This window comes from Mesoplodon bidens (assembly GCF_964165515.1).
Source record: "Mesoplodon bidens genome assembly, chromosome: 17".
Classification (NCBI taxonomy): Eukaryota; Metazoa; Chordata; class Mammalia; order Artiodactyla; family Ziphiidae; genus Mesoplodon; species Mesoplodon bidens.
This window is the reverse complement of record NC_138174.1, coordinates 779639-800333: the sequence shown is the minus strand read 5'-3', so window position 1 is coordinate 800333 and position 20695 is coordinate 779639. Positions and strand designations below refer to the sequence as shown.

At 46.1% G+C, this 20695-nt stretch overlaps 2 protein-coding genes across 7 annotated transcripts in view; one reads left to right on the top strand and one right to left on the bottom strand.

The window, feature by feature from the left end:
* ZMYM2 (zinc finger MYM-type containing 2) overlaps positions 1-2667 on the bottom strand; it is an 85590-nt gene extending 82923 nt beyond the window's left edge. Inside the window, exons 1-2 of one of the 6 annotated variants that reach the window (XM_081214939.1) lie at positions 2623-2667; positions 1505-1573 (exon numbers count right to left, since the gene is read on the bottom strand). The gene's annotated coding sequence lies outside the window, so the exon portion shown is untranslated. The other 5 variants (XM_081214934.1, XM_081214937.1, XM_081214935.1 and 2 more) reach the window with 5 other exon arrangements.
* A 10136-nt stretch (positions 2668-12803) lies between these two features.
* LOC308604883 (uncharacterized protein) lies at positions 12804-16639 on the top strand (the record flags this gene model as incomplete). Its single annotated transcript, XM_081214446.1, has 5 exons — positions 12804-12892; positions 13759-13815; positions 14161-14521; positions 15219-15368; positions 15463-16639. The coding sequence occupies 5 exons, from the start codon at positions 12804-12806 to the stop codon at positions 15604-15606; spliced, it is 801 nt and encodes a 266-aa protein (XP_081070572.1). The 3' UTR covers positions 15607-16639.
* Between the last annotated feature and the right edge of the window lie 4056 nt (positions 16640-20695).

Here is a 20695-nt window from a genome sequence, read left to right as displayed (position 1 = left end):
CACCAGGTTTTCATGAGGATTAAATTACTTAATACATGTTAAAAATTAGTCTGGGGCTTCCCTGGTGGCGCAGTGGTTGAGAGTCCGCCTGCCGATGCAGGGGCCACGGGTTCGTGCCCTGGTCCGGGAAGGTCCCACATGCCACAGAGCGGCTGGGCCCGTGAGCCATGGCCACTGAGCCTGCACGTCCGGAGCCTGTGCTCTGCAACGGGAGAGGCCACAACAGTGAGAGGCCCACATACCGCAAAAAAATAAATAAATAAAAGAAAAGAAAAGAAAAAAAAAAAAAAAAAATTAGTCTGGACATGTGTTGATAATTATAGAATGTAAATGATAGGTACAAAGAGGTTCAATATACTATTCTCACTCATAAATTTGAAAGTTTTCATAGTTAACTTTTTAAAAAAGCTTAGCTTACTATAGTGCTGGCATACAATAAGGGCTCAATGCATGCTATTTTTATTACCCTGCAGGCTATTTGCCAAGAGTAAAGGAAATAATACATGAAACTGCCTCAAGTAGTGTTTGCTTCGTACAAGTTGCCATCCTCATATCATCCTTCACAATCAGTATGCAATCAGTATGTTCATCATCAATTATTTTTTGACCCATTTGGGACTTAAGATTTAAGCAGGAGCTACTATACTCATGACTCACCTCTGACAGAGATCTGCAAGTTACCATACCAACTGTCAGGAGGCTCCAGAGATACAATTTTCTAGGATGCTAAAATTCACTGATATTTTGTAACTAATTTCAGTTGATGGAAAATGACTCGTTATGGTTACCTTAGTGTCTCGCACATTCCAAGACTACCTTAAAACCAACAAATTGCAAGCAATAAACGATAACCCTCAGATAACACGTTCAAGAACAACTCGAGTGAAGACTAAGCATCACAAAATATGGGGGACTAAGAGTAACCACAGCAGCGGACTGGTCTCACCAGCACACTAGCTGGTAAACTAAGAGAACTGGAGGAGTGGACCTCATGCCCTTTCCTAAGCAAACACATCAAAGACATCTACCAACTCATGAACCCCAAGGGTCAAAATTTGTGTTTTACGTCGTACACACAGAGTTAAATCCGTCTTTCTGTTCCTCCAACCCCTTCAATCAATTCTCCATTGTAAAGGAAGAGAAAGTGTTAAAGATGGTTGCACACCGAGCATCAGGAACGCAACAACTTCACTTCCCGCCCTGGAACTCTAGAGGGCGCCAGCAATATGCCCTCCTTCCCCCACCCCCCATCCCGGGTAACGTGAGCAGCTGCAGGAGCCCGTCGTCTGGTTGCTGAGGTTGGTATTGCAGCAGGAGGGATGTCTGCAGCGGTGCAAACAGCAGCGCCCACTCCCAGCTGCCTCACCAGCCATTACCCAGGCTGCGCCCCGGGGGCAGCTGCCACCCAGGGGAAAGCTCCTCCCCCTCAAAACAACGGAGACGCTCCGGCCCGACAACCTGACAACGTCCTCTAAGAGCCTCAAATGAGGGGCAAAAGACTCACAATGGGGGTGTTTTCCTCCTCACGTTCTGCCAGAGATGCACCAGGTAGAGATGAAGGCAATTCCTGGTCCTGGGTAAGAGGAAAAATGAAAAATGGATCAAGAACACCTAACCAGGTGGGAGAACCAAGCCTTTTCCACCAGGAGGAGACAGAGAAGGGAATAAGAGGTCAAGGAGGTTCGGACCTTCGATTATTGCTCCCCAGCCCGTGATCAACAACCCCCTCCTACGTAAAGTAGAGCGAAACGGCGTAAAATTTTTATTTGGGACCAAAACCCACGTGAAAGGCAAACCCTGGAGGGAGGAGGCGGAGGGCAGCAGGCCTGCTCCGGGAGGGGGAGGGGGAAGGGCGAGCGCAGCCTCGACGCCAGCGGGGAATCCTATCCCCCGAATCGACCCACCCAGCGCCGTCCCCATCGCGCCCGCATCCACTCAGGGGCGGGGGGCGGCTCGCGTCACCGCGGGGCGGAAACCCCCCACATTTGCCCCGAGCTCTTGCCCCGGGCCCGAGACTTGCCCCCCCGCAGTCGGCGACCGGCAGCGCTGCCTCCCCGTCCGCCATTAGAGACCCGGCCAAACAATACGTGCGGAGCCGAGCCGCGCGCGCGCCGGGGCCGGGGCGGCAAAGGAGGGGACCGGCGCGGGGGGCCCGAGCCCTCGCCGCCAAACTTGGGGACCTCGCGCCGCCGCCGAGAGGGTGCGAGCGCGGCCCCGAGCACCCACGGAGGCGCCCCTCCCCCCCGCCCCACCCCCACCCACCCCGCGACCCCCGCCGCCGGCCCCCGCCCCGGGCGGCCCCGAGCGAACCCCGCCGCCGGCGGCCGCCTCACCCGGCCCTCGCGACCGCGCCCGCACTCCCGCAGCCCGCGGGCCGCCCGCCAAGGCGCCTGGGACATCAACGGAGCCGCCGGCAGCCCGAGGCCCCGACGCGCTAGCGGCGACGGCGGCCGCGCCGCGGGGCGCTTGTCCCGGGTCGGTGGGAGGCTCCGGAGGCCGCCCTCACCCATCTCCGCCTCCCGGCGCCTCCGCCTCCGCCTCCGCCTCCGGAGGCTGCGCCGCTCCCGGCCACCCCCACTGTCGGCGGCCCTGGGCTGGAGACTCGGCGGGGACAAGCCTCACCCGGTTCTGGCTGCGGCTCCGCGGAACGAACCTCCCCGCCCCCGGCCCCCCCCCTTCGGCAACACGCGCAACTCCGCTCGGTCCAGTCCCGGCTTTAGCGCTGGTGAGGAGGCGGAGGCTGCGGCCGCGGCGGCGCGGCCCGGCCCGGCAAGCCCCGCCCCCCACGCCCTCACTGGCGGCCGGAGAGGGCGGGCCAGGGGCCTCGGGCACGCCCATTGGCTGCGCCCGCCTTCCTTCAGGACCCCCCCTTCGAGGGGGTGGTCCGACGCCCTGTCCTTTAGGCGTAGGCCACACCCCCGCACCTCCATTCCACCCCCCTTCCCCGCCCCCACTCCGGCCCGGCCCGTTAGGGTCGGGCCGCTGACTCTCGTCCCCGCCGCACCCGCCTCGGCTCGACCCCTGGGGGCAGAGAGCTATCGGGGCCGGGCGGCCCGAGGGCCTGAGCCGGGCCGCCTGACCCTGCAGCGGCCGCGAGCGACGCCGCCCGAGGAGCGCCGCGGCCTCGATGTCCCCCACGCCCTCCCTGTCCAGTGTCTGGGAGCCCCGTGAGGGCCGAGCGGGCAGGGGCTGCGGCGACGCGGGCGGGAGCCGGGGGCCGGGAGGCCGGCGGCAGGGGGGCCCCCGCGCTCCGAAGGCTGGAAGCGCTTCCCCTCGCCTCAGCCCCGTGGGGAGGCGTCCCTCGCTCCCGTCATGGCTGCGGGAGGAGACTACGTCCTCCATCTTGTCGGGGCCGCGGGGGGAACTGGGGGCAACTCCGACTCGTCCCGTGAAGCCCGGGCTGGGCCCCGCCGCCCGGCCGCCGGGACGGCGCCCGCTGCCGGCTCCGCACCTGGCCCCGGCCGGCGCGACGGGGCCCGGGCCGGACGCCGCTCCCGCCTCCGCTGGCCAAGATGGAGGCGGCTGCGGGTCCCCGAGCCGGGCGCCCGCCTGTCGGAAGGGCTGGGCCGCCCCCGGCGGGGCCGCCGCGTCCCTGCCCTTGGGCCTCTGCCCTCGTTGGCACCGAGGCGGACGGGCCGACCCCGTGGCGGGAGGGAACGCAGGTGCCGGCCGGGCTGGGCCCGGTGGGGCCGGGCGAGTTCCGACCAAGGAGCCACCTGGGCGGCAGGACTCGGCTTTTGTTCGCCGTCTACACCTATGTCCCGAGCGCACGTCACGGGCTGTGCGGGTCCCGAGGTTCCACGTAGGAGGCGAGCGGGGAGGCCGCCCTGGCGGCCGTCGGTGGGACTGCAGCCGACGATGTTGGGGAGTAAATGGATAAAGTGGACCCAGATTTCAGGATTGCCTACTGGTAAATAGACGGGTGTTGTTACACTTTAAAGTTCAACACGATGGTGAACAACATGAACTTTTTTTTAAACATCTTTATTGGAGTATAATGCTTAACAATGGTGTGTTAGTTTCTGCTGTATAACAAAGTGAATCAGCTATATGCATACATGTATGCCCATAACCCCTCCCTCTTGCGTCTCCCTCCCACCCTCCTTATCCCACCCCTCTAGGTGGTCGCAAAGCACCGAGCTGATCTCCCTGTGCTATGCAGCAGCTTCCCACCACAATGTTCCATCGCAGCACTCTACAATAGCCAGGACATAGAAGCAACCTAAGTGTACATCGACAGATGAATGGTTAAAGAAGATGTGGCACATATACGCAATGGACTATTACGCAGCCATAAAAAGAAACGAAGTTGAGCTATTTGTAGCGAGGTGGATGGTCCTAGTGTCTGTCATACAGAGTGAACTAAGTCAACATGAATTTTTTAATGAAGTTATAATCATCCATGAAGGTCTCAGTAAAGACCGACTTTATAGAGATGCCACTTAGCGTAGTCTAGTAGAAAGTGAGATTCATTATGAATAAAACAATCAAGTAGTCCTCACACCTATGGCTAAGTGCAATAAATATGCTGCTCTTTATTTAAATTGGAGGATGTCCAATATGTATTTAAACCCACTTTCTCAAAATGGCATTTATTTTTCTGCATTTTATTTCTTAATTATAAAATTTTTCAATTTTTGATAAAACAAAATATTGTAAGACTCTGTGTATTACACAGTACTGTTCTACATTGACATTCTCGATGTCAGTATCTTCACACAGAAATGTCCCCTATTACCAAATGCAGGGCAATACTGTAATCACTCCGTGAAAACTTACAGTACCATCCCTTTTCTGTCACCATGTACCGTTGCAGTAACTTCTCTTCATTGAGTTTATAGTTAGTTAGAAGGCTTAAGTAGAGGTACTTCCAAATAAGCTCTGTCATAGACTTCAGCGATAGATTGGATTGCTGCGTGCTGTTCAATTTAAGGAAGCTCTATACTGCTACTAATTATGAAATTATTTATGTTTTATAATTAATTAACAAGACTAATAATTACTGTAGTATATATTAGTCACATTTTGTATTCATTCAAATCCATTTGTGCATGAAAATGTTCACTGGGTTACCTACATGATATCAGGGAGAATTTTAGCTGAGAGTTGAAAGCTGGGGGGAAAAAAAGGTTTGTGTCATAATTTAAAGAAAAACTACACTTGGGCTTCCCTAGTGGCGCAGTGGTTGAGAGTCTGCCTGCCAATGCAGGGGACACGGGTTCGTGCCCCGGTCCGGGAAGATCCCACATGCCGCGGAGCGGCTGGGTCCGTGAGCCATGGCCGCTGAGCCTGCGCGTCCGGAGCCTGTGCTCCGCAATGGGAGAGGCCACAAAAGTGAGAGGCCCGCGTTCCGCAAAAAAAAAACTACACTTAATTTTATAGAAAAGTACTTATAAAAATAATTATTTGAATGTTCACAACAGAACTATTCATAATTTACAAAAGGTAGAAACAACCCAAATGTCCATTAACTGATGAATGCATAAACAAAATCTGGTAGATCCATACAATGGAATATTATTCAGCAATAACAAGGCATGAAGTTCTGACACAGGCTACCACATGGGTGAACCTTGAAGACAGGATGCTAAAGGAAGTAAGCCAGACACAAAACACCATACACCGTATGATTCCATTTATGTAAATTATCCAGGTGAGGCAAATTTATAGAGATAGGAAGTAGAATATTAGTTCCCTAGGCCTAGGGAGGTGAGGAGTCATAGCTAAAGTGTGTGGAGTGTCTTTTTGGAGCAAATTGATTGTAGTGATGATTGGACAGCTCTGAATATATTAAAAACCATGGAATTGTTCACTTTAAGTGGATGAATTTTATGGTACGGAATTATAACTTGATAAAGCTGTTACTAAAATTGTGTGTGTGTGTATGTGTGTGTGTGGAGTTATTCTGTACTAATCACAAAAGCATACTAAGCTTTGCAGGAAGGCAACATGAAGACTTGAGCAGAGGACTTGCATTTCAAATACTTGTGTGGCCACTCAAACCCTTGAGCAAGTTATCTTCTAAGGCTCAGTTTAGCCATTTATAATATATAGTAATGCAGTGTTGTAAGGACCAAATAACTCCTATGAAAGCAATATACAAATATTAGAAGTTGCTAAGAGAGTAGATCTTAAAAGTTCTCATCACAGGACTTCCCTGGTGGTCCAGTGGCTAAGACTCCATGATCCCAAGGCAGGGGGCCCAGGTTCGATCCCTGGTCAGGGAACTAGGTCCCACATGCCACAACTAAGAACTCGCATGCCATAACGAAAGATCCCGCATGCCACAACGAAGACCTGGAGCAGCCAAATTAATAAATAAATATTTTTTAAAATAAAAAAATTCCTCATCAGAAGAAAAAAAATTGTAACTCTGTGGTCATAGATGTTAGCTAGAGTTACTTTGGTGATCATGTCACAATATACATATATCAAGTCATTATGTTGTACACTTGAAATTAATATAATATTATATGTCAATTATACCTCAATACAAATAAGTGTTAGGTACAATTGTATTTTTGGAAACCAAGAGCTCACCAGTAATTGAGATGCAATATAACAGCTTAGGAGGCAGGCTGCCCAAGTTTGAACTTGCTTTACCCACAACGAGCTGGGTGATTTTAGGCATATGTTAATTTTTTTTAAATAAATTATTTATTTATTTGGCTGCATTGGGTCTTTGTTGCTGCACGCGGGCTTTCTCTAGTTGTGGCAAGTGGGGGCTACTCTTCATTGTGGCGCACGGGCTTCTCATTGCTGTGGCTTCTCTTGTTGTGGAGCATGGGCTCTAGGTGAACGGGCTCAGTAGTTGTGGCTTGTGGGCTCTAGAGCGCAGGCTCAGTAGTTGTGGCGCACGGGCTTAGTTGCTCCACGGCATGTGGGATCCTCCCAGACCAGGGCTTGAACCCATGTCCCCTGCATTGGCAGGTAGATTCTTAACCACTGTGCCACCAGAGAAACCCTGGCATATGTTAATCTTTTGAAGAAACTCCATGCTGTTTTCCACAGTGACTGCACCAGTTTACATTCCCACCAACAGTGTACAAGTGTTCCCTTTTCTCCACGTGATTGGTAGCCATTCTGGCAGGTGTGAAGTGATATCACATTGTGATTTTGATTTGCATTTCTCTAGTGATTAGCAATGTTAAGCATCTTTTTGTGTGCCTGTTGGCCAACTATAAGTCTTCTTTGGAAAAATGTCTATTCAGATCTTCTGCCCACTTTTTTAAAATTAATTTTTATTGGAGTACAGTTCATTCACAATGTTGCATCAGTTTCTGCTGTACAGCAAAGTAAATCAGTTATACATATTCATATATGCTTTCTTTTTTAGATTCTTTTCCCATTTAGGTCATTACAGAGTGTTGAGTAGAGTTCCCTGTGCTATACAGTAGGTCCTTATTAGTTACCTATTTTCTACATAGTAGCGTGCATATGTCAATCCCAATCTCCCAATTTATCCCTCCCCCACTTTTCTGCCCACTTTTTTTTTATCAGGTTGTTTGTTTTTTTAATATTGAGCTGTATGAGCTGTCTATATATTTTGGATAATAACCCCTTATCAGTCATATCATTTGCAAATATTTTCTCCCATTCAGTAGGTTTTTCATTTTGTTGATGGTTTCCTTTGCTGTGCAAAAGCTTTTAAGTTTAATTAGGTCCCATTTGTTTGTATTTGCTTTTGTTTCCTTTGCCTTAGGAGACAGATCCAAAAGACTATTGCCACCGTTTATGTCAAAGACTTTCCTGGCCATGTTTTTTCCAGGAGTTTTATGGTTTCTAGTCTTACAGTTAGGTCTTTAATCCATTTTGAGTTTATTTTTGTACATAGTGTGAGAAAATGTTTTAATTTCATTCTTTTACATGTAACTGTCCAGTTTTCCCAGCAACAGTTATTGAACAGACTGTCTTTTCTCTATTGTTTATTCCTGTCTCTTTGTCATAGATTAATTGTTCATAAGTGTGTGTGTTTATTTCTGAGCTCTCTATTATGTTCCATTGATCTATGCATCTGTTTTTGTGCCAGCACCATACTGTTTTGATTACTATAGCTTTGTAGTATAGTCTGAAGTAAGGAAGCATAATTCCTCCAGCTCTGTTCTTCTTTCTCAAGATTGTTTTGATTGTTTTCTTAACTTCTCTTCCTGATAGTTCATTGTTAGTGTATAGAAATGCAACAGCTTTCTATATATTAATTTGTATCCTGCAACTTTACCAAATTCATTTGATGAGCTCTCCCAGTTTTCTGGTGGCATCTTTAGGATTTTCTATGTACAGTATCATGTCATCTGCAAACAGTGACAGTTTTACTTCTTCCTTTCCAAATTGTATTCCTTTTATCTCTTTTTCTTGTCTGATTGCTGTGGCTAGGCGTTATGAAATTTTTTGATCATGACAATCACTAGGATATATATTATACATGGAGGCATAGTACAAACCCACCTTCATACATAATTACATATCTGAATCAAAAGTTTCATAGTGGGCTTCCCTGGTGGCGCAGTGGTTGAGAGTCCGCCTGCCGATGCAGGGGACACGGGTTCGTGCCCCAGTCCGGGAGGATCCCATATGCCGCTGCGGAGCTGCTGGGCCCGTGAGCGGAGCTTGCGTGTCCAGAGCCTGTGCTCCACAACGGGAGAGGCCCACATACTGCAAAAATAATAATAATAATAATAAAATTTAATTTAATTTAAAAAAAAGTTTCATAGAATTGTTTCATTTACTACCTTAGATGGATTTTAATATTTTCTATTCTAATCTATTTAGTCTATACTGTTTTTTGTTTTGTTTTTTATTTGTTTGTTTTTTAATGAACAGTGGTTCCAGCCCACCAAATTGACTACATGGCTTACAAACTTTGGTTTGAAAAACATTATTCTAGAGAAAGCAAATCATGGATAAATTCAGATTCTAAAACAGAAGTGAAAACACAAGATGTTACTGAATACTGAGAGTAGTCTGGAATGAACTATAGATTGAAAAACTCATTTTTAAAAAAATAGAGATTTAAGTTGCCATTCTTCCTAATATATGAAATACTTATTCCTTCCTAAAAAAATGCTTTACATTTGATGAGACTGAAATACAGCTGATGCACAAGTCTCTGGACAAGCATTGTAATGATCTGGAAGAGAACGCAGAACTGACATTGATGTGACTCCACCATTCATCAGCTTTGTGACCCTGGACCTTCCAGAGCCTCAGTTTCTCCTTCAATAAAATAAGGGAATTGTGCATAATATGCTCTTGAAGTAAAGTCCACTTTTATCTTCACAGCCTTCTCATCCCTCAGGATCCCAGTGTCTCCTCCAGCCCCTCTCACTTTCCTAACTTATTATGAAGGTTGCCTTCCTCTCAGTTCCTGTGGCTTTTTTATTATTAAATAATCCAATGTTTACCACTATATATGTGTGTGTATATGTATATACATATATATGTGTATATATATATATGTATATTCTTTTTTTTTTTTTTTGGCCGCACCGCACTGCTTGCAGGATCTTTGTTTCCCAACCAGAGATCGAACCTCCACCTTCTGCATCGGATGCACGAAGTCTTAACCACTGGACTGCCAAGTAAGTCCCGTACCACTATATTCTTAACAAAGAATGCTCTTCGCTCCACCTTACCTGTTTCATACTTGAGTACAAGGACCCACCATTTTTCTCATTTTATCTTGCAGGCAGCATTGCCCACCCAAATGCCTTCTAAGCTTTAGAGGTCCTGACTGCAACCAGAAGCAAATTTTTAAAAAGAAAATTCTATTCAGTGATTATGGAGGTCCTCTCCAGTAATTAAATTCTATGGTTTTTATAAAAGTATAAGCTGGAAATAATGATTTAAAGCTTAATTTTTGCCCATTTAAGCATTCCTTATATTATCAACTTTTTTTTTTGAGTTTCTGTACTAGGTAGCTATTATTCTCTAAGAGATTAAAACCTAAAATTAAGCAAGTCTAACAGTTTTGAATTTAGTATACTTACTTTTTAAAATATTTTTCCTACTTCCATAGTTAATAAATTCACAGTCAGTGACAAAAGCAAAAAACAAACAATAACAACAACAAAACTTGGAAAGCCTGTGCAAAAAGTGCAAAAGAAAAAGAAAATTACCTGTAATTCTTTACCCAAGGATGGCTATTGGTAACATTTTTTTCAACAGACCTTTTTTTTTTTTTTAGCAGTTTTAGGCTCACAGCAAAATTGAGCAGAAAGTACAGAGTTCCCATGTACCCACTGTCCCTACACATGCACAGCCCACCCCACTATCAACAATGTCCACCAAAGTGGTGCATTTGTTGTGTCAATGTGGATGAACCCACATTGACACAACATACTCACTCCAAGTCCATAGGTTACACTAGGGTTCACTCTTGGTGTTGTACATTCTGTGAGTTTTAACAAACACATGATAGCATGTACCCAACATTATACCATCATAAGAATGGTTTCCTGCCCTAAAAATCCTCTGTGTTCCACCTATGGAACTCCATCCCCGTAACTTGTGCCAATCCCTGACCTTTAGTGAAAGGGTCTATAGTTTTATATTTCCCAAAATGTCATAGTTGGAATCATACTATGATTCCAAAGCCTGGGTAAACAGCCTTTTCAGATTGACTTTCTCCATTAAGCAGTAAGCATTTAACATTCCTCCATGGCTTTTCTGGCTTGACAGCTCATTTCTTTTTAGTGCTGAGTAATATTCCATTGTCTGGATGCACCACAGTTTATTTATCCATTCACCCACAGAAGGGCATCTTGGTTGCTTCCAAGTTTTTGGCAGTTATGAATAAAGCTCCTATAAACATCCATGTTCAGGTTTTTGTGTGGACATATTTACAACTCATTTGGATAAATACCATGGATCAAAGTGAACTTTTGCATTTCCACTGATAATGATGAGAGTTTCTGGTGTCCACATCTTCATCAGCATTTGGTGCTGTCAGTATTTTGCAGTCTCACCACTTAACAGGTGTGTATTGGTCTCTCCTTGCTATTTTACTTTGTTAACATTTTGATGTATCAATATTTTTCCACAGAATGTTTTCAAATATTTATATCACCAATAAAAATATATGTCTTGTTAGAAGTGAAGAAGAGATTCAGTAAAAAACTGGTGATATCTAGAAGAATAAAATCATCATTGAGGACTTCCCTAGTGGCGCAGTGGTTAAGAATCCGCCTGCCAATGCAGGTGACAGGGGTTCGAGCCCTGGTCCGGGAAGATCCCACATGCCACGGAGCAACTAAGCCCATGCGCCACAACTACTGAGCCTGCGCTCTAGAGCCCGCGAGCCACAACTACTAAGCCGGCGCGCCACAACTATCGAGCCTGCTCTCTAGAGCCCATGAGCCACAACTACTGAACCCACGTGCCACAACTACTGAAGCCTGCATGCCTCGAGCCCATGCTCCGCAACAAGAGAAGCCACCGCAATGAGAAGCCCCTGCACCACAACTACAGAAAGCCCACAAGCAGCAACGAAGACCCAAGGCAGCCAAAAATAAAAATAAATAAATTAAGGAAAAAAACCTGTTTAAAAAACAATCGTCATTGAGAATAGGATCATCATCTCTGTTTTGTTGTTGTCAGGTAAAAAGATTTTAAGATGAGATGCATACGGTGGAGACTAATATGTAGCTACAGAAGACTTGCACTTTGGCTTCCCTCTACCCCTAAAACAGAAATCATGTCCAAGGATCTATCCATGGAAAAGTGGGACCCGGAATGACTGCATACTCATGACAGGTAGGGAAATTAAAAAAAAAAAAAAAAGACATGCTTATTTTTTATGTGTGATGTGATATAAAACGGTTTGTGGGAAATGCTTTTGAGACACCATATCTATGTTGATAATTTTGAATTATTCTAATTTTGAATTCAATTGTCATTTTTTAAATGTAATAAAGAAATAAGAATTGTAATCAGGGTTAGAGTCATCAAGCATGATAAGACAGAAAAGTTTTATCAGCTAATGCTTAATGGTACTGTATAGCACAGGAACTATATTCAATATCTTGTGATAAACCATAATGGAAAAGAATATGAAAAAGAATACATATATGTGTAACTGAGTCACTTTGCTGTACAGCAGAAATTAACACAACATTGTAAATCAACTATACTTCAATAAAATGAAAAAAAAAACCTAACACTTAGTGGTAGTAACAAAAATTAGTCATGTTATTAACATTGTGTGGAACTTTTAAGATTCTTAAAAATTAATTTATTTATTTTTTGGTTGCACCGGGTCTTAGTTGCGGCACGCGGGCTCCTTAGTTGTGGCATGAGAACTCTTAGTTGCAACATGTATGTGGGATCTAGTTCCCTGACCAGGGATTGAACCTGGTCCCCCTGCATTGGGAGTGTGGACTCTTATTATCCACTGAGCCACGAGGGAAGTCCCTCAGATCTTTGATGTTCATTCATTCCACAAATGTTAACTGAGTTATGCCAGATACTATGATAAGTGCAAGGGATAGAACAGTGAATAAGACAGATATAATCCCTAGCCTCATAGAGAGTATAGTCTACACTCAATTAGAAGGATCTGACAAACACTAAAATGAACGAAAACGAATATGAATAAAATAATTACAGTGGAGTGCTAGGAAGGAATTAAACAGAGCTTCTTAATAGGGAATATCAGTGGAGACCTGTGCTACTGATCGTGGGAGACCTTTCTGAGCAAGTAACATTTAAATTGAGATCTGCCTTAGGAGGAACCATTAAAATAACAAGGGGAATATTGTTCTAGACTGCCGGTAAAGCAAGAATTAAACCCATCCTAAGCAGTGGAGATGAACAAGGTGGAGTGTAGTGGACCAAGGGAAGCAGTGACACCTCCTGAGCAGGCAGTGCCCAGCAAGCACAGTTCAAGGAGGGTTTTGTAGGCCGTGCTGAGGAGTCTGAATTTTCTTTTCGTGCCTGGAGAAGCCATAAAGAGGGTTTTTAAGTGAAAAAGTGATACAGTATGATGTGAATGTTAAGCAGATAACCCTGCCCACTTTGTGGAGGATGGCTCGAGGGCAGCAAGAGCAGAATTTGGGAAGCTGATTTGTGGTCTGGGCAAGAATTGATGCTGCTGGCCTCAGCAGGGAGGTAGAGCGGTCAGTAGGTGGCACTGAGATAGAAGGATGCGGGGTACAAATGCACTGAAAGCCACTTCTAAGACTTAGGAGGGACTTTCCTGGCGGTCCAGTAGTTAGGACTCCAGGCTGCCACTGTTGATCCTACAAGCCGCGCTACGTGGCCAACAGAATTAAAAAAAAAAAAAAAAGACTTAGAAGCTAGTTTAAAGTTTAGACGCAAAGACTTTCTGATATTAAAGTGTCAGCAAATCTGATCAATTTTGTTCAAGAAAAGATGAGAAGATTCACACACAAAAAAAGCTATCTATCAAGAAGAACAGCTGATAGGAGAACAAGAAAGTAATCCTAATTTGAATTGACTGGATTTTTGAAAGAAATATAGTCCAAATTTTGTAAGTAAAACGTTATTGAGCGTTCTACTTATGAGTGCTTTTTACTTTCTTTTTCCACAAACTTGAAAACAGCTGTTAGGAATACATTAATGCTTCTGAATACAAATAAATGACTGTTATTTGTAACTAATTTCAAAGCTGTCCAAGTTCTGTTTTTCTAATTTAATTATTTTCATATAATACCATAATAGTTCTTTATAATATTAGAAATAACCTTGAAGCGTTTTTTCTTTCATTTTGTTCTTGTTTTATGTGTTCTTCAGTTAACCGAGCTGCCCTGGAGTCGCCCAGCTGCCCAGGTGTATATACAGGATCACCCAGCTGCCCAGGTATCTATCTATCTATCTGCCTATCTATCTACCTATCTATCTATCTATCATCGCACAGCTGCCCAGGTGTATATACAGGATCACCCAGCTGCCCAGGTATCTATCTATCTATCTATCTATCTATCTATTTATCTATCTATCTAACTATCGTCGCCCAGCTGCCCAGGTGTATATACAGGATCACCCAGCTGCCCAGGTATCTATCTATCTATCTATCTATCTATCTATCTATCTATCTAACTATCTATCTATCGTTGCCCACTGCCCAGGTGTATATATAGGATCACTCAGCTGCCCAGGTATCTATCTAACTATCTATATATCTGTCTATCTATCGTCGCCCAGCTGCCCAGCTGTCCCGGAAAAAGACCTGGGGCGGCGGGACCTGACGGGCGTGGCGCGGCTCTTTGGGTGGCCAGTGGGGCAGGGCTCCCAGTCCCACCCTAGGACACACGGGCCCCCGCCTGCAAGGCGCAGCCCCCGCCGCAGGCCCCGCCGGAGTCCCCCCGCCGGCGGAGGAGGGGGCCGAGGGGCAGCCATCAGACGCGATGTGAGAAGCGGGAGGCAGGCTGCGCAGCCCGAGGGCAGAGCAGCGGCCGCCGTGCAGGTGCCGGAGCGCGAAGCCGCGGGCGAGGCCGGCCCCGGGGAGCTCGCGTCCCGCAGCCTGCGTCCCGGACGCGGACCGGCTGCAGCAGCGGGGCCCGAGGTGAGTGTGCAACCCGTTTCGGAAACGTGCCGGTGGAGGACGGGAGGCCGGGCTCGGGAGAGGGGGCTCGGGCTCTAGAGACCCCCGGCCGGCGTGCGCCGCGGGGCGGGAGCCCGTCTGGAGAGGCCTGGGGTCCGGGCCGCGGCCGGGGAGGGAGGCGGGGGCCGGCTGGGGGCGGGGTTGGGGGGACAAGCTCCGCGGGGGCCGGTGGGGGGCCGGCCGGTGGGCGGTGGCTGCAGAGCCTCCTGGTGCCCGGGCCGGGGGCCGACCCGCGGTGAGCAGCTGGATCTCAGGTGAGGGCGATGGACGGTGCCAGCCCCCGACCTCGGCCTGCATGTTGAGCCCTCGATCCTCTCCCTCACGCCCCCTGCCCGGCGCTAGGTCATTGCCCACCCAGTCCTGCCCCTGGAGCTGCGGCCCCCGGGCCTGCTGCGCTGGGAGCGCCCTCAGGACGGTCTTCTGGGTCCGCCTTCCCCGCAGGAGGGTGGAGAGTAAAAGGCCTTTCCGCGGCTCCAGGGTCCTTCCAGGCGGTCCGGGGGTTGGCCGTCCTCTGGAGCCGGTGCTGAGGTGTGGGCAGAGTTCTGCTGTTCAGCCCAGGGGCTTAACGAAGCGCTAGAAACTTCGTCTCGTACCGAAAGGCTTCGTTCGGGATCAGGCTGCAGGTCCGAGTGACACGTCTCGCCGCCCCTTCTCACAGGGATCACCGGGAGGAATGATCCTCCTCCTGGCTGTCTGGCAGGCCTCCCACGCCACCCATCGTGGACCACAGGACCCTCCGTCCCCTGCTGACACCTGTCCCTTCTTCCCTGCTTGGTGGCCACGGTGGATCCCCTCTGCCCTGGATGCTGTGAGTTTGATGCTGGCCGGGGAAGCAGAGGACATGAGGGACAGAAGCGGGCTCCTGGGGTCAGATTTCTTGCTCTGCATCGTCCTGCTCTTAGGGGCCTGAACAGCACCCCATATGTGAGAGCTCGAGGCACCTACAGAGCCGCGGGCCTCACCCCGGGCCGCTGGGTCGTGCGCTGCATGGTCCTTGGCACCATCTTCCCTGTGGCCAAGCATCTTCTCTGACCACAACGACATGAAGCTGGAAGTCAACCACAGAAAAAGAAATGAGGAAAAAACCATTACATGGAGACTAAATGACATGCGACTAAAAAAAAACAGTGGGTCAACGAGGAAATCAAAAAGGGAATTGAAAAATACCTTAAGTAAGAGTTTTCTATAAAATTCTACTTGCGGTACGCGGGCCTCTCACTGCTGTGGCCTCTCCTGTTGCGGAGCACAGGCTCCGGACGCGCAGGCTCAGCGGCCATGGCTCATGGGCCCAGTCGCTCCGCGGCATGTGGGATCCTCCCGGACCGGGGCACGAACCTGTGTCCCCTGCATCGGGAGGCGGACTCTCAACCACTGCGCCACCAGGGAAGCCCTAAAATTCTACTTTTTATGCATTATTAATTGAAGTGCATAGTACATTGTGTCGGTTTAATGAAAGTTAGCAATGTAATTCATATTTCATTGATTAAAAAATGTCTAACACTTAGCTTTATGGGCCTAGAAAATTTTCAATTAAAACTTATTTACATATTTTTGTTGCAGAGCAATATCATAGGATGATTGCCAGCAGACTTTTAAGAACAAATATATATTACACTAGGATAAAATTCTATGGGGGAAGTAGAAACGAAATGAAGTTCAAGCAAGAAAAATGAATCATGTAAAATTTCCTACTACTGAAGAATTTCTTGTTCATGTACTTTTTAATTTTTTATTTATTTATTTATTTTGGCTGCGTTGGGTCTCTGTTGCTGTGCGTGGGCTTGCTCTAGTTGTGGCGAGCAGGGGCTACTCTTCATTGCGGTGCATGGGCTTCTCATTGCGGTGGCTTCTCTTGTTGCGGAGCCTGGGCTCTAGAACACGCAGGCTTCAGTAGTTGTGTCACACGCACTCAGTAGTTGTGGCTCACGGACTTTAGGGAGCACGGGCTTCAGTAGCTGTAGCTCAAGGGCTTAGTTGCTCTGCGGCATGTGGGACCTTCCTGGACCAGGGCTCGAACCCACGTCCCCCTGCATTGGCAGGTGGATTCTTAACCACTGCCCCACCAGGGAAGCCTGACAATACAGTATTTAGATGCCATTGAACACATTAATAAAAGTGATTTAAGATTTGTATTTTTAATGGGCATATTTTAACTACACAGAAATTATGTTAGATGTCACTTTATATGTGTAAAAGTGTTTATAGTTCATCAAAATCTTTCTAGGGAGTATGTGAGCAAAAGTTTAAAGACTGTTGTTTGAAGGTCCAGCTGAAACATTACTTCCTCTGTCGAGTTTCCCCTACCCTTTTCCCCTCCTCTTCCGCAGAACTTTGCTACAGCGAAGAAAATACTGTAATGTAGGTGGAAATATTTGTTGTCTACAGGTCTTCTCCCTGTTCTCTTGGGGGGCGGGAATGATAGTTTATTTATCTTTGTATTCCCATGTGCGTTGTAACTATAGATGCAGAACATATACTTACTAATTTATTTCTGTTATATAGTTCATAAAAATTTTCCTAATATAGGACATGTCCTAGAGTTTAAAGTGGGAATAGGTTATAGCGTGTCTCTGGGGAAATATGCATTTTAATCCCCAAATGCACTGACAAAATGTCTGGTTCTACCTAGAGAAACTGAATTGAAACCAAGTAAAAGGCCCCAAGCCATCTGCAATATAGTCCAGTGGGCTCTCTTACAGAAACATTGGGAAAGCTAAGTGAAGATGTAAGAGTTATTTGGAACTAATTGGCTTAAGAAACAAAATCTTTTGTTGTTTTCAGAAAAAATCTGGAGGCTAGTTAGTATTGCAAGTGGGGAATGGGGAGGAAGCTGGTGTGGTAGTGACCAGTGTATAATGTAGTAAATATCAGATTCAGATCGTGTAATAATCAGATGGTTGGAGAAAACTTAGTGACTTTGTTTAAATAAACTAAGGGGACACGTTTGCTTTGAATCACTTCCAAATTCTGAGTAGGTTAATAATTTTCTTCTCTCCATCACTAGGTGGAAGGAAAAAGCTGCTTAACCATGGTGGCACCCAATTTTTGCTTACCATTAAGGATGAACACTTTTTTTTTTTTGAGCACAAAGCATGTGGGATCCACCAGGAATAGAACCCGCGCCCCCTGCATTGGAAGTGTGGAGTCTTAACCACTCGACCACCAGGGAGGTCCCAAGGATGAACCCTATTTCACTTCTTTATTTTACTTCTATCTTTTCCTTCCTCCTCTTTTTTCTTTCTTTCCTTTAAAATTAGGTAAATTAGACATTAGGACATCAGTCGGAACCCTCTTCACAAATCTTTCAAGTCCAAATTATTAATAGAATAATATTCTGTATTTGATTCTATGCTCACACAGGTATGTTTACATAAATATTTATACTCTTAAAATATAAAATGGAATCGTATCATTTATCACTCTCACATTGGCTTTTTCAGTTAATGATATGGTACAGACATGTTCCAGATCAGTACAAATAGGTCCCCCTAATCCTTTTTTTATATATATAAATTTATTTAGTTTTCTATTTATTTTTGGCTACATTGGGTCTTCGTACGTGCTTTTCTCTCTAGTTGCGGCGGGGGCTACTCTTCGTCGCAGTGCTCGGGCTTCTCATTGCGGTGGCTTCTCTTGTTGCGGGGCACAGGCTCTAGGCGCATGGGCTCAGTAGTTGTGGCTCATGGGCTCAGTAGTTGTGGCTCATGGGCTTAGTTGCTCCGCGGCATGTGGGATCCTCCCGGACCAGGTGTCCCCTGCACCGGCAGGCCAGGCGGGTTCTTAACCACTGCGCCACCAGGGAAGCCCCCCACCTAATCCTTTTTAATTGCTGCTTAGTAGTCTACAGTATTGCTATGTGGTACTGCCTTGGTTCCCTCATTTGTAATTGTTAAAGGAAAAAAACCATAGGCCCAAAATGGCATCACTTGTGCTAAAGCCAAGATTTAACACCTAATCTAATTACAGTTTCAACCTTCCCCAGAAATGTAATCTTAACCAACCAGTTTGGAATTTTCTGGTTGGCACCAATGAAGTAATACCATCCTCTCCCCCGCCCCTCCCCCCCACCCCCAACCAGGAGGAAGGAGAGGCAGTCTGCATGACAAAACCCTTGCCCAGTCCTTTATCCCCAAAAATGATGTCCTGGCCCCAAATAACCCTTTCTTTTCTTTTGCTAATGACTTCCTTGCCCCACCCTCCAGCTTATAAAAACCTTCCATTCTGTACAGCTCTGCAGAGAGCCCTTCTATCTGCTAGAAGGGATGTTGCCAGCTTCATGAATCTTTGAATAGAGCCAATTAGCTCTCCAAACTTAGTTGAATTTTGTTTTAAACACAAGTTAAGTATGATGATAGCACTGTCCACATGGGGTTGTAATGAGAGTTGGAAGCTTTGATACACGTGAAGAACTTAGCATTGTCCTGGCACACAGGGTATGAACTGCGGAAGTTTGGGAGAAATACCCTGTAGTTCCACCTCCTTCTTCATGGCTAATAGTAGATATTCTGCAATAAGTATATTCCCTAATTTGTAATTATTTGTATATTAATTACTGCTTAGGGTGTTTTCAATTTTTTTACAATCACAAATTTAGCTGCAGTAGGCATCCTAAAACAAAAATCTTACAATTTTTAACTTCTTACAATTTTTTGCTTCTTAAATAACAATAAAAACTGTTAACAACCAATGCTGATGAAGTATGAGAAAAAGAGCTACTATCATGTACTAATAGTTGGAATACAAACTGGTAGATGAATACAAATATCTGTTAGAGTTAAAATTTGCATATACTATGATCTCATTCTTTTTTAAAATTTTTTTTGAAAATTAAAAAAATATGGAACGCTTCACAAATTTGCATGTCATCCTTGCACAGGAGCCATGCTAATCGTCTCTGTACCGTTCCAATTTTAGTACATGTGATGCTGAAATGAGCAATGATCTCTCATTCTAACTTTAGGACTCTAATCTACAGAAACAGATATAGACTAATTTTCAAAAATTCATATAGGTACTAGATTTTATGTACTGAATCAAATATTTATAAGAAAACTTTTTAAAGCTAATCCAAATGCATTTTTTCTTTTGTCAAAGCGGGATATTAAATTGGGTCATGTGGACAAAAAAATGTCCTATCAGTAAACACAGGATGTTGTGGTCATAAAGCCCTCAGGAATGGCATCCCCACTCCCATCCCAAGGTGTGCCCTGAGGGGATTCAGGAAGGAGAAAACAGGATACTGGCCCTGGATAGTTAAGATGCATGTCAAAAGAATGGTTTCAGGGGCGACTTCCCTGGTGATCCGGTGGGTAAGACCCCGAGCTCCCAATGCAAGGAGCCAGATTTCATCCCTGGTTGGGGAACTAGATCTCGCACGCCACAACTAAGAGTACACATGCCGCAACCAAGACCCGGTGCGGCCAAAATAAATAAATTAATTTATTAATTAAAATAATGGTTTCAGAGAATTAAAACCATTAAAAGAATGGTTTCCGGGCTTCCCTGGTGGCACAGTGGTTGAGAGTCCGCCTGCCCATGCAGGGGACACGGGTTCGTGCCCCAGTCCGGGAAGATCCCACATGCCGCGGAGTGGCTGGGCCTGTGAGCCATGGCCACTGAGCCTGCGCGTCCGGAGCCTGTGCTCCACAATAGGAGAGGCCACAACAGTGAGAGGCCCGCGTACCACACACACAAAAAAAAAAAAAAAAAAAAAAAAAAAGAATGGTTTCCAAGACTTCCCTGGTGGGCCAGTGGTTAGGACTCCGGGCTTCTACTGCTGGGGGCGAAGGTTCGATTCCTGGCTGGGGAACTAAGATCCTATATGCTGCTCAGCCAAAAAAAAAAAAAACCTTTTCTAGTACATCTGAGAAATTATAGCAATTAGTAGATACTAGGAAAGAAACCGTAAACCTCTCTTACTTGACTGCCTACTCTTCAATGCTTTTTAAGTTCTTTCTCTTCCTTTGAAAAAATTGCATGCCTTTTCTTGACTTAGAAAATCCCTTATCTGCAAAAATAAGCCTCTAAATAGTACAATCCATGATTAAATGAGCAGACAAGAATAAAATATTATATGTACCAAAACCACTAAATGTTCTAAGATCCGTGTGATGAGGTTATTTCATGGGAAAAATT